The following is a 16,978-nucleotide window of genomic DNA, read 5'->3' on the forward strand; positions in this document are numbered from 1 at the left end:
TTAGCTCAAGAATTGATTATCTTTTTGAACTTTGTATGCAAGTAATAACTTTAGATGCTTATTACTTTTGTTTCGTCCGTGCCCATGTGTGTGGGCCTTGTGTATCCAATTTTGTTCGGACCGAAAAGTAGAGACTAAAGGCATGATGTTTTATGATTGCATTTCCTGACTCAAACAATGGAGCTACTTGCTAAATCTTTTTTTTTTTCTAAGTAAAGGCAAGAGATTCTTCTGCTGTTGTTGTGGAAGCCATGTAATGAAGTTAGGTTAGATGATGGCGCTGTGGTGGTGTCCAAGGGAATCATTTTTGTTCATCTAAGACTCATATTATGAGAGTTTGTATGATGCTCACTGTATAGAAATATCAAGTTGGCTTAAGAGTTTATTTTGTTACACCTTTTTTTTACCATTATTAAACTACTAGGTTCAAGATACACACTACTGCAAACTAGTTTAAGAACCTTCTCGAATTTCTAGTTGATGAAAATTATATAAGTTATGGGTATTAATGAGTCAAAAGACCTCACGGTCACTCATAATGACCATGTTAAAACTTAGATGAATTCTATGAATCATTATATATATATATTTTTAATCATATACTTAAGAGAATCCTTGTTTCTGAAAGCATACATTTTGAGAGAACTATTTTGTCAAAAATATACAATGAAGCATATGAGATCGAAAGAACAACATCTAGCAACTATCAGTGAGATAATGTGAGGAGCAGTCTAGGAAAGAAGACAAGAGGAATACTATAAGTCGATGCTTTGACCTCTAGCAACGCTCAATTAGCCTATGGGGCTAATATTCTACAGATTTTAGCGTTGGAGCAAGACTTAATGACCAAAGCACCAATCCAGGCACCAGTTGTACTGACTCAACCAATAGCTAGATCGTGTATATATTATAGAGAGAAACACACTTTCGACTAGTGTTCAAGTAATCTAGCCTCTATTTTTTATTTGGAAAACCAGGTTAATCAAGAAAACCAGAAGACTAACCCGCTTTTCAAATACTTACAACCCATGGCGGAGGAACCATCCAAACTTCTCGTGGAAGGAAACTAGTTAAGCTCACAACATAGTTTCATAACATAGCACAAACATATCATCGTATAATTCATATCATAGCATAAATCGTCACATAATGTATCACACATCAAACATTATAACATCATAAAATATGACATGTGCAGAGGCCTCATAGTACATATCGTTTATACAACATACAAGTCATCAAACCAAAACCATGGTTTTCCAACAATCAAATTACTTAGTTGGCCTAAGCCAAAGTCACTATGCTCCCTTGATACTAGCTTAAAACTGCACCTTACAATCTAATCCCACATAAGGAGTCTCACAGTCATAATTTAGAATTTTATCATGAAAATTACCTCACCTAATTTGCATAAAATAATCTAAACGTAGCTCTAAATAATTTAAATTGTCGAAATAGTAGTCATACTAACCTTAAATACCTCTGAAATAGTAAAAATTAGCTCTCGAAGAGTAAAATGGTAGGTAATGGTATGAACATATCAAACTTGAGCTGGTTCGGTCGAGAAGCCGAGTTGGAGCGTTAAAACATGAATTCTCCAATTGGCTCCTAATCGCCAAAGTGGGATGAAATGGAGGAATATTGTTGGACTCATTAACCTAAGGGACCTTCCTTTTATATTAGAGTCCAACTCTCCCTTTTATACTTATGCCTGAGCTTGCAATGAATTAAAGAGTAAAATTGTAATAACCAAAAACATAAGACTAGGTACACAGATGGAACCGTAAGTGAACCTCTTGGGGGTGAGCTTACACCTTTAGATTAGGCACGTTTAGGGTATGAGACTTTGAACATTTTTATACTCATTCTTCCTCCACTTTGTTTTTCAAGTTGATTGTAGATGGTTGATCGTGGGCGTGAGTTTGGAGGGCCATGCAACTGTAAATGGAATCCTTAAATCGGTGTCTTATATTTACTACTTATGTGTCTTTGCTTTGATTTACTTGTAATCGTGGAAACCTTTTTTATTTTGGGATTTATGTGTAATCTTCAAAAAGTAGGTCGTTTGTCCCCTCCATTGTATATGTTACCTTAGGTTCATATATATAATCTTTTTATCGATTCAAGAACCGAACATATGTTTATGTATGTTCTGGTTCGGAATGAATTAAGTTGTTGATTGACCCCGTTTACATCAGGTTTGGAAATAGACCAAGAGGGCCCACCCATCTGAACATCACCACCTCACCCACGTGATATGTGAGATTTCGTTGGTGATTCTTTCAGGTACGTGGCTCGACACTTTTTTACTTATTTCTCTATTAATTCCATCTCTTATGTGAAGGTGATGTAGACCCCACTTGTGTTGCCTTCCCCCTTCCTTCATTTAATGCCCTAATTAATATCTCATTTCATTAATAACCAGAATTAACTCAATTTAAAAAATTTATGGGTTTTATAAGAGTTGTGTAGATTAAAAGAATTTAAGGACGAGGGTTGGAGAAATGGAGGTTTGGGCTCTCCAAGGATTTGGTGTTCGTTACTATTTTACCAGAGATGCTTACTTATAAACCTAATGATACTCCAGAATCTTTTCTATTGCTCGTTTGAGAATTACGATGTTTGGTTTTGGAACTGAATCGTTTGCTTGTATCTAAGAAGAACTTCTAGATTAACCGGCTCGGAACAATTAGATTGAATCTAAAAAATGTCGCAAAATACCTACAAATACCGGAGTAATTAGCTTTTAAAAAATGAAAAAGATCAATATTTAAGGAAATATAAAAATCCACTATGAATGAAAAGTGTTTGAAATGGGTGTTTGGGTTTGGCCTACAAATCTTGTATGCCTCTAAGCTGTTCCCTTCTTTCCCACACACCTTGTTTGAGATCCAAAAAATGTTTTGTAGTTAAAGAAAGGACCAAAAATTATGGTGCCAAACATTTTCTCACCTGAATTATAAATTTGGAGCTTAGTGTCGATAGTCTTCACCGTTAAGAAAGTTCTGACCGACATTGCTTTGGTTGCAAATTCGCTATCTATTCATCACTTTGATCATTTGTGACTTTGAAGAAAGCAACCTCATGGTCGTGGAGGGAGTTGTGGATATTTTGATTCGTAGAGTAAATGCTTTGTTGAATCACTTGTTCATGACTTGATAACTCGGAAATGGGTTGGGAATACAATTACAAAACAAAATATAAAAATTGACTGACGCTCCGAAACAACCCTCTATGTGATTGTGCAGCTCTTGAATGCTCCTCCACCTCGACCCATAGCCTACAAACACTAGACAAAAGAAGTGAAAAGGGGTGAATATTAAAATAGTCAGTAACAACCAACTTTCATTGCATCCTTAACCTAATAGGTATCCACGGGCTTTTCTCTAGGCTTTAGGAAAGTCGACCTAGGTTCTATTGCTATTTGAGCATCTAAGATGCCTCGAAGTTCTGAGTAGTTCTTTGATATGAATCTTATCCTTAGGGGTTAGTATATGTTTTTCAACCTTTATGTTATTTGACTTAGGAAGCTTGCTTTGCTTACCTAATAAAGTTTTGATGGAGCAATATGATGTCTGCTAATCTAAACATCATCCATGGAAGTTAGCTAACGAACCCTCCCACATGACCATAAAGTCACTTAGGTTTAGGAGGTGTAGCCCCTGTGTATCGGGTAACTTCATGGTCAACCTATGTTATCCCACAACCCCGACTTAGGAATGAGTTTACAACACAGAGATCTTGTTCAATAGACCGAGCGTATTAGAATCATGAGAGACAATCATATGGTGTGGCTATATTGCTTCTGACCAATCGAGGCTAGTAGTTACCATATTGTCCCAACATATTAGAGAGAGAGTTTTTTGAGGTAGCACCTCAACATCAAAGATCGTTTACCACTGTGTAGGCTAAGCTAGCTACCCAAGACCGTGCACAGTAAGAATAGTACCGCTAAAGTCTAGAGTAAAGTCTGTGGTCTCATGCTAGGTCAAGGATGTGATAAGAGCCTAACACATAGGTTGCTTATTGAATATATTTGTATACTCATTTCTTTTTCCTTTCTTTTTTTTCAAGTGTTCGCAGGCTATTAGTCGAGGTGGAAGAGCATTCAAGATCTGTGTGATTATAGAGGAAGTCGTTCCGAAGCGTCAACCCGTCTCTGTGTTTAATCTTTTGTATTTTGTTATAATAATTTTGAATAGTATCGCCTTATAATTCTATTTAATTTTGTGTGGTTTGCCTTAATTTAATTTTAATCTTACCATATTTTCTTATTTTGTTTCATTTTCCTTTTATTTTTATTTATTTTTGTTTATTTTCGTCCTTATAGTCTTGATCCTGGTTTCGAGACCTTGAACTTCGGGTGGGGAAAACTAAAGTGTGACGATAAACAAATATCACCTCTCTCACTAGCTCGAGATGAACTTCACTTATAGTTATATTATAAACAAATTATTCATTAGAGAATAATGGTACTTAGGATGAAAGAAGTAATTACAGAAGTACAATAAACTTTCGACTCAATTGTAATTACGAACAATCAGTGATTGATTGATTTGTTTATAATGATTATATCAATGGACACAACTTATCTTACAATGCATGAATAACCTATAATTAATTAATTAAAATTGATTAATTAAAGAGTTTAATTAATTAATTTTATATTCAAACTCCCCCTTCTGAGCTCATACTAACATTAAAAGAATCAATTTAATTAAAAAAAAAAAAAAAAAAAAAAAGTAACGTAACTCTGTGATAGAGGATATAGAAGAATGTCGGGACTATCAAATATCGAATCTTAGGCATGTGATCTTCTTCCCTCAGTCTCTGGGTATCGATGGGAGCTCAAATTCTTTGCTCAATCTTCATTATTATTTTTTCACAGTCTCCGTGTAACGATCGAGTAGAGATGAGAAATTTGGTTTATATTCATAAATTCAATATTTCCAGTTCACAAATTATTATGTAGGCCAAGCTTTTGGCTATCATTTAAGTATTATCTCGTGTCGGCAAGATCTTAGGTCACTGAATACTTAACACTTTCTCACAACTTAACACTCCACATTGCCTCAAATATCAATTACAAAAGGCCATCACTTTCATTACAAGACACTCATAAAACATTGATATAGACTCTCAACACCATAACTTTTGTTCTCTTTTGAATCATACAAATTTGAGGCTGCTCCACATGTGCCTTTCTACTCACCTCTCTTTTCAACACTCTATAAAATCAACTCCTTAACTTCAATTCCTTCAAACACGCCAAAACAAAACACTCGTAAGCGTCCAATGGCTCCATGCAAACGCCTCGTCCTCGTCCTCCTCGTCCTCCTCGTTCTTCTACGTTGCTTCTCGAACACAGCTATAGGTATCTTTCTCTATCTAATTAATTCATTACAATAAATTCAAGATCCGTTATTCTTTAAAACAAATCAAGGAGCACTCTTTTTAACACTAAAAATGTCACCATATTGAATTCTTTGTACAAAGTTCGAATCGGGTCGTTTTGTTTTTCAATCGAATCGTTGATTTGTTGTTTGCAGAAGCAAGAAGTTTGGGAGTGGCTGAGATTAAGAAGGATGATCATAGTCTGAAAGTTGATGATGAAGAACATTTTATGAGCACCGATGATTTGGTGGCTATGGATTATACTCAGGCTTCCAAGAAGCCTCCAATCCACAACTGAGATTTGACTTGTATAAAAGTCAAAGTCAAAGTCAACGAGTTCTATTTTATTTTTAATTTGTATCATATATATTTATGTCTGTGTTTTTCTTTTTTTGTTAAAATGAAGCTTCGAGTAATGAGTTATACAGAAATGGAATATACATATGAAGAAAACATGACACAATGGGGTTTAATGCATGTGCATGTGTCTCAACATCTAATCTTTGTCTCTTTTTTTTTTTTTTAGGTTCAGTTGAATAATTGTGAACACAAATTCATTTCCGAGACCCGATCCTACTCCTTTGTTCTATCTAAAATCATTTAATGAATTTTAAATTTGTAACACGTAGGTCAAGTAGATACATAGTTTTTCTCTAATGGCCCTTTATTTTTCAAGCTTCCGAACTTTTATTGAGAGATTTAGAGGGTGAATTTCATACTGGTAGAAGGAAAAAGTGTTAGGGATGCTCGGAGACCTACATAAAATAAAATAAAATAAAATAAAATAAAATCTGGATCAAAGTCAACAAGGGGCAAAATGGCACGCTTAACATTTTGAGGGGTCTTGACCTCATTTGGACAGTCCTAAAAGAAAAAGGAAAAAGGAAGAAGATGCCCTACCGCAAATAAAGTTCGAGGTTGGTCAGAAGATCCTCAAAATAAGTAATCCTTGGAGATAGGAGATTGATTTTGAGAGTTAGACGTCCGACACCCTTCAACGACACAATGTCTTGGGTTAGGCTAACCCAAACTAAATTTGATCTTAGATCCCTGCGCGACCTGGCTCATACCCATAGTCAAACCCGTCAACTCGGACCTATGTGGGATGCACACACTGGGGCTAACTTCAACATGTTGAATCCCCGTTTGTCAATTTTTTCGTGTCATCTTTAATACCAACCTTTTTTTTTTATGTGAATTGGGTTTAACTAGAGGAAGTTCAGAATTCTTGGCCATCTCTTTGGCGAGGAAACGTATTCGGGAAGGTACACGACAAATCTGTAAGTAACCACACAGTCTTTAGAAAGTAATACCTGTAGAAATTGCTTGGATATACATGCACGTTAGTAAAACCAATATTAGGACGCTAGTTTCGGTCTAACCTATGTCTAAATAATTTAGTGAATTACGGAAATGAATTCTCTAGATTCTGAAAACTTAATGATTGGCCAAACTTTTATGTACATGATCATGCTGAATGTAATAACCGAAGAAAAAAAAAAAAAAAAAAAAAACTTTGCCCCACATTGTTAAAGGTGAGAAGTGGGGGGTTGGCCTGTACGGTACGAGGGAAGTGAGGGGGGTTTTCCTTTCCAATTTTTTAACGAAGTCCTTTAAGTCCTTAAAATTACTTCTTAGCACATGGAAATGACTTACTTAACCCTTGTTCTTGATTAATCTCTTAATTTCTTTCCTTCCATCCTTCGGGTCTTACATGGGTGGTTTCCCTTCATTGTTAGGGCTACATAAGTAATGGATGCCGGAAGAACTTGCTCGAGCAAGAATTCCACAACTTTTGCATGTACGTGTAGAGCATTAATTATTGGAATTTATGTCCTAAAATCTAGTATTTAATTTTTAATAATAATTTTGATTATTTTATCTGTAATTTAATATTGTCTATTATATATAAAAAAAAAATCCAAAATTATATTGTAATCGTGAAACGTAAGTGATTAACATACAAGAGTATCATGTTCAAATAATAACTTAGAGGGTCTATAGTAGATTGATAAAGTTAGGTGTTTTACCGTGGTAACATTATTGATACAATTCATTTTGTAATTATTACAAATGATTTAATCTAAACTGTTCATATGAAGACATGTGAGTGAGGTATCCTGTACAATAAGTTTGTACAATACTAGACCATAAATATTTAATTTCTATTTATAAATCCGTTAATTATGAAGATTAATATTTCACACGATAATCATGTGTCATTCCATCTTAATCTTGATCAAGTTATGAACCTTGTTGTGAGGGTTTGTCCTTTGATTTGCATAACCGATTCAATATCTACCATTTCTGGGATTTATAAAATAAGGAGCCGGGAACATTTGACAAAATGGAATTCGCTTCTTTCCACATTAGGTAAGTAGATGAGTAATTCCTTTAAATGTTATTTTCTTCGTCTAGCTACAATTATGAACGGTGAATGATTGACTTGATTTCTAATCATAACAAATTGTTCATAAGAGAATCATTGATACTTAAGGTGAAAGATGTTATCAAAAGTAAAACGGACGTTTGACTCAACTGTAATTATGAATAACTCATGAAGGATGGACTTGCTTGTAATGATTATATCAATTAATATAACTTGTCCTAAAGTACATAAGAGTGCACCTCTAAGTTTAAAGTGGGGTGACCTATAGTTTAAGAATGAAAATTAATCCGTTAAAAATTTAATTAATTAACATTGTATCATTGAAGCTTATAATCCGTTAGTTTACAAGTAATCTTGGTAATTAAAGACAATTTTTAAATTAATATTTAACATATTTATTAAAAAAAATATATCTATATTTAGCATAAATAGAAAAAAAAAATAATAATTCGAACCGTTGGAATTAAAATTTAATATTTAATTAGTATATATTAGATCAAAATATATATGAGATTATCTTTATCACATTTAAATTTAAATATGATTTAAATAAGGTGTTATATTTTAATATATTATATATTGGACAAAAATTAAAGTCTTCTTAAATAAGACATGAAATCACACTTCCTTTATAGAACTCGAACCGTTGGAACACATTTACGACGCTTGCAACCAACAATTTCCACAAAGGTAGAGTTTTTATTCTTATATTAATTACTTTATTTTAATTCTTAATAAATTAAATCGGTTTCCAATACTCCCATTACGAGATGAAAAGTCTATGCCCTTTCATTTCGAATTTTTATGTCTAGAGTTTGGTCAAAATTTGGCATCTACGCTCAATTATTTTGACTCAAACTCATTCCCGTGCGTCTACCTAAGAAAAATTCCAACAAGTTTCATGAAGAACTCAAGGGCTGAAGCATTCCCCCGATAGCCACATTCCCCTAATTCCTTTGCTTTTAAAATCAAAAAAATTTATCGTATTTTTTTACCTCGTTGAGCCAATCCACGTTGCAATCCATACTTTGAGCATATTGAAATTCGGATCGTGACAAATATTGTAGGTAAAATTGGATCAAGATAAGTTTAGGAGTACTAAGTGCACCTAAAAACTATAAGTGGACTCATGGTTGGAATGTCTACGGAGCTAGTTAGATGAAATTGTATGTTCCACGAATAACACGTAATTTATGGTTGTTTACTATATATTATTATATTGATATGACAGGTATGTTTTATTTGATATATCGTGCTTTCACACATGTAATTCTCGTGATCATAATGATATGACCACGTGTATGATTCTCAAGGTTCTAGGAATTAAAATGTGTTATGCCTCAGATAATGTATGTCATGATATTATAGAAGTATTGTATGCATCATCCTATTTTGAACCATTATTTTTATGCGAGACTTCATGCATGTTGTGTGTACATCGAGCATGACTTACTTCTCCTCATATGTTTGCATACCTATAAGAATGATTCGTTTGGGTCTTATTTCTCCCGTGGTTCGGTTGTGCGCGAAATTTTTATTTAAAATTTTAAAATAATTTTGAAAGTTTAGAAGACGTTTTTCATTCAAAGTTTAATAATAAAAGTAATTTTGAAATATTTTAAAAGAGATCATAATTTTTTTTTAAAAAAAATTTAGTATTATTGAAACATGATCATTTTAGGGGTATAATGGTAATTTGAGGACATAAAAAAGGTGCAGTTGCAAGACCCTCGAGGAATTCTTGATGGGCAAGTTTTGTTGGGGAACGAAAGACATCCGAATCTGTCATTCTTCACTTAGGGTTTAACTTTGGAGTTCGAGGGCTTGCTCTGTGATTCGCAGTTCTCTCTAATCTATTTCTTGTAGGGTTTAAATCTCAAAATCAATTGGGTTCATCTCCAAATCCAGTTGAAGAAATGGTACTCTTTCGTAGTTGCAGATTTAAATTCATTTTCAGATCTGAGTCTTTGATTCTTCTGTTGTGTCATCACTTCCGATTATGATACGCATTCGATGCTGGATCTTGTGGAATTTCAGGAAGGTGAACGTAACTTAGAGGCCTCCATCGAGCAGCTGCTCAATGTCGAGAAGCAGATGCGCCTTGCCGGAGATGTGGCCGGCACCAAGAAGGCCGCCACTGACATATTACAGCTCTGCTTTGAAGCAAAAGCATGGAGGACTCTTAATGACCAGATTGTTCTCTTATCCAAACGCCGTGGACAACTCAAACAGGTTTGCAGATAAGAATTGGTGTTTCTTTGCTTTCCACTTTCAACCATTTCGCATCAGAGCAGCTATGTTTCCTTTTTACTCTTTGCGTCTCAGCTTCAATCGTCTTGAGCTTACTTTCCTATATGAACTATTCTGCATTTCATGTTGTTTGTTCACGGTACATTTAACTTGATTATTTTCATCCAAGCATCGTTCTAAGGAATTAGTTAAGTAGTGTATTGAAATTCACATCAAAGGGGCCTCTCAGTCAGATACTATTGTTTCTTTAAATTTGAACTTCCTACACTGTGTTTAATTTTCGTTTAGGCTGTGACTGCAATGGTGCAACAAGCAATGCAGTACATTGATGAAACACCAGATATCGAGACCAAAATAGAGCTTATCAAGACGCTTAACAATGTTTCTGCAGGAAAGGTAAATTTTGTCTTACCTTAAATTTTTTCTTGATGAGGAAAATATTTTTCATTCAACCATATCGAGCTTAGTATTTTTATATTTCAACCTATTGGTTTGCAGATATATGTGGAAATCGAGAGAGCTCGGTTAATAAAAAAATTAGCAAAAATTAAAGAGGAGCAGGGGCTTATTGCTGAAGCTGCAGATTTGATGCAAGAAATTGCTGTATGTGTTATATACTTTGGCGACAATCAGAATGTTTACGTTTCAATCTTCCCATTTACATGTTTCTGATAATTAAGATCACAGGTGGAGACTTTTGGTGCCATGGCTAAAACTGAGAAAATTGCATTCATTCTCGAACAAGTATGGTCCTTTTTAACTGGTTATAGGTTATTCTTGCACTCTTCTGTTTCTAGAAATCTTTTTGTTGAGTGTTGATTCAAATTTTTGTGACAAAACAAGATCGTATTTTTGAATCTTAATTGCAGGTTCGTCTGTGTTTAGACCGTCAGGATTATGTTCGTGCTCAGATCCTATCAAGGAAAATCAGTCCAAGAGTCTTTGATGCCGATCCTACAAAAGAGAAGAAGAAACCTAAAGAAGGTGATAATATTATTGAGGAGGCTCCAGCTGATATTCCATCGTTAATGGAGTTGAAGCGTATTTACTATGAATTGATGATCAGGTAAATGGTAGCTTCTTCTAAAATTTTGTTATAGCTCTTATAAACTTGTCGTGGATCTCAGGAGAGTTGATGCTATGAGAGTATTCCTTCTTTGAATTTGCTTTTTGTTTGTGCATGTAATATTTGCAATGTCCTGTCCCTAATTGCGACCCTTCAACTTCAAGCAACTATGTGATATTTTGTTTATAAATTTTGAAGATAACCTCAGAACTCATGAGCAAACCTTAATATTGGGCAACCTTAGAACACTGTTGTATTGAGGTGTAGCTTGGGGAGGGTGGTAGGAGGATGTACAGAGTCACGAAGAAATGGTGAAAAGCAGCGGAAAAATCTCCTTCAAAGGAGAGCCACAAGCCCAATTATCATTCCAGAATTATATTCAATTTCCCATTCCCAATTTGAATGTAACCAAAGAGCCTGCTAGCTGCCAAATATTCATGATTTTTATCCAGGGACTTCTAGGACTCATATCGTGCTTGCCAGCTGTGTGCCAATCAAAAGAGGAACAACCATGAATGCTCACAACCACCCTCCAAAAATCATGGGGTTCCATCATAAATCTCCACTCCCATTTTGCTAAAAGCTTCATTTCTATTCATCACAACCCCAAGGTCAAGTCCCCCATCCAATTGGGATCTAGAGACTTAGTTCCGCTGAGCCTTATGAGTGGATTTACCACATTCTCTCAAAAATCAAGCTTACTTGAGATGGAATTAGGAACAAAGAATAATAATATAGAGAATACTAGGAAGCACCAAATTTCAACGAGTAAGCCTTCCACCTCGAGAAAGATTGAAATGTTTCCAACAATCTAATTTCCTTAAAGTTCTATCCACCCTTGGTTGAAAAAAGCTGAACCCTTGGAATAACCACTAAGAGGAAGTCTGAGATAGTTAAAAGGTAGATGATCCAGCTTACACCTCAGACAAACTGATTGATTTCTTCCCAAGGAAAAAGGGTGAAAACTTAAATCTCTTTGATCTGAGAATAAGTTGATGAGCCTTCAAATCAAAGTTTATATTCATGAGAATGATTAAGATGATGATTATTTGTTAGGGACCATAAGCAATCAATTACTAATAAAATTCATATTTTTCTTATATTTGTCTGAAGGCTTGTAGCTTTAGAGTAAGATATTTAGAGAGGTTGAAAAGTCTAGAGAAGATGTTGTTTTCTTGCCAGGCTTGATACACTTTTTGGGTGTGATTCTCTAAGGATTTTTGTAATTAGGTCTTATTCTTCTAGATTGAAGCTTGGTTTTGTATAGTTAGTTCAAATTATTGTTTGGCTCCTTTTTTGGTTATCTTTATGCATACCCATCTGTATTCTTTCAAAATTTCTCAGTGAAACTCAAATTTCCATAAAAATAAATGAATAAAGAAAACTTGATAGTTATCTTAAATTTTCACTTGTTTGAAATCTTGTGCAAAACAATGGCGTTTGTTCTTGGCTGCCTAGAACCAGGAAGAGATGATAGTTTCGTACTAGATGAAATGAGAAGCATTTTCTGCTTGATGTATAAGCATTCATTTTCTTCCATTGTCTTTGGTAAGAAATTGAGCTTTCATCGAAAAAAATTAAAGAATGTACAAGGCATACAAAAAACAAGCCCACATAAGGAGTTCAAGACTAGTATGCATGAATATTTTTGAATCTTCAATAAGAAACTGCGCTTTCATGGAGAAAAATTAAAGAATGTACAAGGGCATACAAACAACAAGCCCACATAAGGAGTTGAAAGACTAGTATGCATGATTTTTTTTTTTGAGAACGAGTATGAGCAACAGACATTACATTTATGACGAAGGCTTTGCATATTTTTTCTTTTGCAATGAAATATTTTACAGGTCTGTTCATCATCCTCTGTAGGTATTATTCGCATCACCAGGATTACCTAGAAATTTGTCGCTGCTACAAATCAATATATGATATTCCATCTGTTAAGGAAAACTCAGCTCAGTGGATACCAGTAAAGCTCTTTCCCCCTTCATGTTGTCCCAGTTTATGTTGCGCTTGTCTAATTGTATCACTGTAGGTCCTGAGGAAAATCTGTTGGTACCTAGTTCTATCACCACATGAGCCTATGCAGTCGAGCCTTCTTAATTCCATCTTGGAAGACAAGAATCTTTCAGAGATCCCAAATTTCAGGTATGCCGTTCACTTTTTAGAGCATTTTCTCATTTACAAGGATGTATGAACATTGAACTATTTGAGTTCATTGTTCAAATTTCATGTCTAGTGAATTGAAATTTCAGATGAATACTATTTAGCATCGGTTAGTTATTTCGTATTCTTGTTGTACTGCTAGATTGTTGTTGAAACAGCTAGTTACTATGGAGGTCATCCAATGGACAGCTCTATGGAATGATTACAAGGATGAGTTCGATAATGAAAAGAACTTGTTAGGAGGCTCTTTGGTTGAGAAAGCTGCAGAAGATCTTAAACAAAGGATAATCGAGCATGTATGTTCCCTTTGTTGTATCTCTTTACTTTGTTTAGCCGTGTACTGAACATTTGGTCATTGTAACTGAACATATTTTTTTCTTTTTAGAATATTCTTGTTGTGTCGAAGTATTACTCAAGGATTACATTGAAGAGACTTGCTGAGCTGCTGTGCCTCAACCTCAAGGTTTGTAGATATGTTACAAACGTGCTAAATTTTCCTTTCTTCTAGGTCTCTCTCTCTCTCTCTCGATCTGTTTTATTAATACCGTGTCTTTTCTTAATCCAGGAAGCAGAGAAGCATCTTTCTGAAATGGTTGTGTCCAAGGCTTTAGTGGCGAAGATCGACAGGCCAATGGGCATTGTCAGCTTCCAGACATCGAAGGACAGCAATGACATTCTAAATTCATGGGCAACAAACTTGGAGAAGCTGCTTGATCTTGTTGAAAAGAGTTGTCACCAAATACACAAGGAGACCATGGTTCACAAAGCTGCTTTAAAAGTTTGAGAAGAATGATTATGAGCCATGTGCCATTGGTATACCGCTCACTCTTCTCATATTTAAACTTCACATAAAAAAGAAGAATAATTTAGGTTAAAAGAATACGTTTGATCCTGTACTTTCATTGGAGAAACAATATAGTCCTGAGTAAGTATATAACAAGGTCATGTGGTTTCAACGTTGTTATGTCTAATCTTAATCCATTACAGTATAACATGGATTTGACATGGCTGCAACCTAATCTCACTTGCATATCTTTTTTTTTTTCCCTCTTGTGTGCAAACATGGCCTTTATTGTGTGGGATTTCAAGGGTTGTCAAGGTAGCACCTATTACATTCTAACTAGATCTTTCACAGTGGGGACTAAATCAATTTAATAATCCCATACTAAAGTTGGGATTAAAATGATACAAATTTGAAACTAAAGTGGACTAAATTGTAAAACATTGAAGTTGTTTAAGTGTTAAATTCTTGAATAGAAGTGTAAGGACCAAATTCGCTTTTTACCCAATTAAATGAGGCATTTTTTTTGGATGTTTATCTTCATGAATGCTTGGTGCAGGTCACCCAGAAAGCGGCATGATTGGCTGTTGTGCCTAACCAGATTGATCAAGAATTTATCCCGGTTGTCTGATGTCAGATTGTGTTGACGGTAAGGAACAGAACTTGATGCGTTTCTTATTAGAATTGGAAGTAAAGATTGTTGTATAATACCGATAAGAAATTCGAACCAACCTTAATGCCCTTTTCTTAAGTAGCTTTGGCATTCAATTGCCTGGAGTAGTTTAAATTCTTAGGCTATGTTTGCTACATTCAGCTACCATTTTTATCCAGTTTAGGCGTTTGCCTCTTACATTTCAACAATCTTTGTGTGAAAGTGATTGTTCCGGTTGTGTTCTGGATTATTGTTTTGCTGGATGCTTACATTTTTCAATTGTCTGGAACTCTGCTCTGTTATATTGCCTTTAAGTTTTGATTTCTCTTTGTCCTCAATAATAACTGCTACAATTTGTTGAACAGTTTGGATTATATAATATTTGGTTTAAATATGATCTGTTGAGCTTTGAACTGCCACATTTAATCTTGGGAAAAACACTCTTTTAGTGTCTAAATCATTATCTTTCTTGTTAGTTAATTTAATAGAATTATGATGTGGTATACTAATTACTAATGAAATATTGATACATTATACAACTTTCGCTTGTACACACGAGTAATCAGAAGTGGACAGTAGAGAAAGGTAATTAAGGTAGATTAAATACATCAATTGATTGCAAGTGTTATAGGTGTTCTATCTTTCTTAAAGTTATCATATTTATCAATTTAACTATTAAGCAAGCATTTGGGGGGTGCATAGTTGTTTAGTCTTAATAGTTATTTAACACGGAATTGTTTAGATGGAAGCTTTGAAGTATGTTTGAATTGTAGCGTTTTTTTAATTTGAAATTCTTATTGTTAGGATATTGTTGTGATAACTCAAATTGTAAACCTACTATTTAAAAGAATTTTTGTGTATTTCTTAAAATTTTAATGCTTGTAATAGATTGATTTGTTGGATGTGACCCAACGATTGGAAAATGTCAGAACAAACAACTTGAACTTGAAGATCTTTTAAATAAAAGAACGATTAAGTCTTTTTAATTATTTTTACTGTAATGAGAAGTCCAATGTATTTATATCGGAGAAAACATGGATCAGTTTCTAAACTTTTTCCTCAAGTTAAAACCCATTGACCATCTTCCAAATTAAAGCACTAAACTTGGTCCACCATATTACCAAGTCTAAGTCTTCCCTAAACTTAATTTTGTTTGAGATTCTTCACTCTCAACAACTCCTGCATCTCAAACTTAGTCCTTGCTAGGGTCTTAGTTAGAATATATGCAAGTTGCTAGCTAGTGCATATGCACTCCACAATGATTTGTCTCTTCTCGACACCGAATGAAGTGGAAGTGAGTGTCAATGTGTTTGTTGCGTCTGTGAAATACCGGATTCTTCATCAGTGCAATTGCATATTTGCTATCAACATAGAGAGTTACCGACTTTAGTTCACTTCTAATCCTTTCGCTCAACAAAATTTTCAGTCACAATGCTTGGCACAATGCCACAGTTGCTGCCATGAACTCAACCTCAGTGTCACACATTTGAATAGAAGAACCTTAAGAACTTATACTTTTCAGTTTTCTTTGTTCCGAAAAGAGCATCCATCTGATGAGTATTTATAGGAAAGCACTAACTAGTTTCTTAAACTTTCTTCTCAGTTCAAAACCACTAACAATCTTCCTAATTAAAGCACTAAACTTGGTCCATAATTTGACAACTACTAACAATTTTTCTAAAGTTGCTCCATATGTTAGTACACTTATTCTACTGAGTTTGAAGTTGATTGACTCATATCATCTAGGATCCAATTACTCCCATGGATGCGAACTAACCCTGTTGTCTACGTCAGTAACTTGAAACATTACTATTCCAACCAAGAAGACACCAAACCCAAGGAGGTGGTACGACATCACTCAAAGAGGAAGAATTTTCCAACGAAGAAAGTAGGAGAGACTCCGTTAGAGAAAATGTGAAGAGTCACTGAATCGAAAAATGGTTTTTAACAGTTCTTTGCAGATTGGAAGAGACCTCCCAATGCTGAGATCACCTGGATGTCCAAGGGCAAGCAATTTATCGATTCCAAGTAGGGAGTTGGGTTGTTGTTCTTGGGCGAAGGCCCAAGGGCAGCTGATAAGATAAGGAATCAATACAAGGGGAATAAGATTCGGATTACCTTGTTGATCGAATATCTCAAGGCAAGAACACTTGATTGAGATTCGAATCACTCCACATGCAAGATCGATCATGTCTAGCTTGAATGACTCTTGTTTATCAAATATCTCAAACACTTGTTTGAGATTCGAATCACTCTACAAGCAAGATTGATCATGTCGAG

The 16,978-nt window shown here is 34.7% G+C and overlaps 1 protein-coding gene across 1 annotated transcript; it reads left to right on the top strand.

Annotated features, from left to right (window-relative positions):
• Window positions 1-9,509: 9,509 nt before the first annotated feature.
• Window positions 9,510-14,977, top strand: LOC111795471 (26S proteasome non-ATPase regulatory subunit 12 homolog A). Its single transcript, XM_023677919.2, has 12 exons — window positions 9,510-9,702; window positions 9,821-10,015; window positions 10,322-10,429; window positions 10,532-10,636; window positions 10,721-10,777; window positions 10,903-11,099; window positions 12,969-13,068; window positions 13,135-13,247; window positions 13,408-13,561; window positions 13,651-13,728; window positions 13,831-14,078; window positions 14,606-14,977. The coding sequence occupies exons 1-11, from the start codon at window positions 9,700-9,702 to the stop codon at window positions 14,047-14,049; spliced, it is 1,329 nt and encodes a 442-aa protein (XP_023533687.2). The 5' UTR covers window positions 9,510-9,699; the 3' UTR covers window positions 14,050-14,078; window positions 14,606-14,977.
• Window positions 14,978-16,978: the final 2,001 nt, after the last annotated feature.

The sequence above is a fragment of the Cucurbita pepo genome, chromosome 5, assembly GCF_057944985.1.
Source record: "Cucurbita pepo subsp. pepo isolate OVF chromosome 5, ASM5794498v1, whole genome shotgun sequence".
NCBI lineage: Eukaryota > Viridiplantae > Streptophyta > Magnoliopsida > Cucurbitales > Cucurbitaceae > Cucurbita > Cucurbita pepo.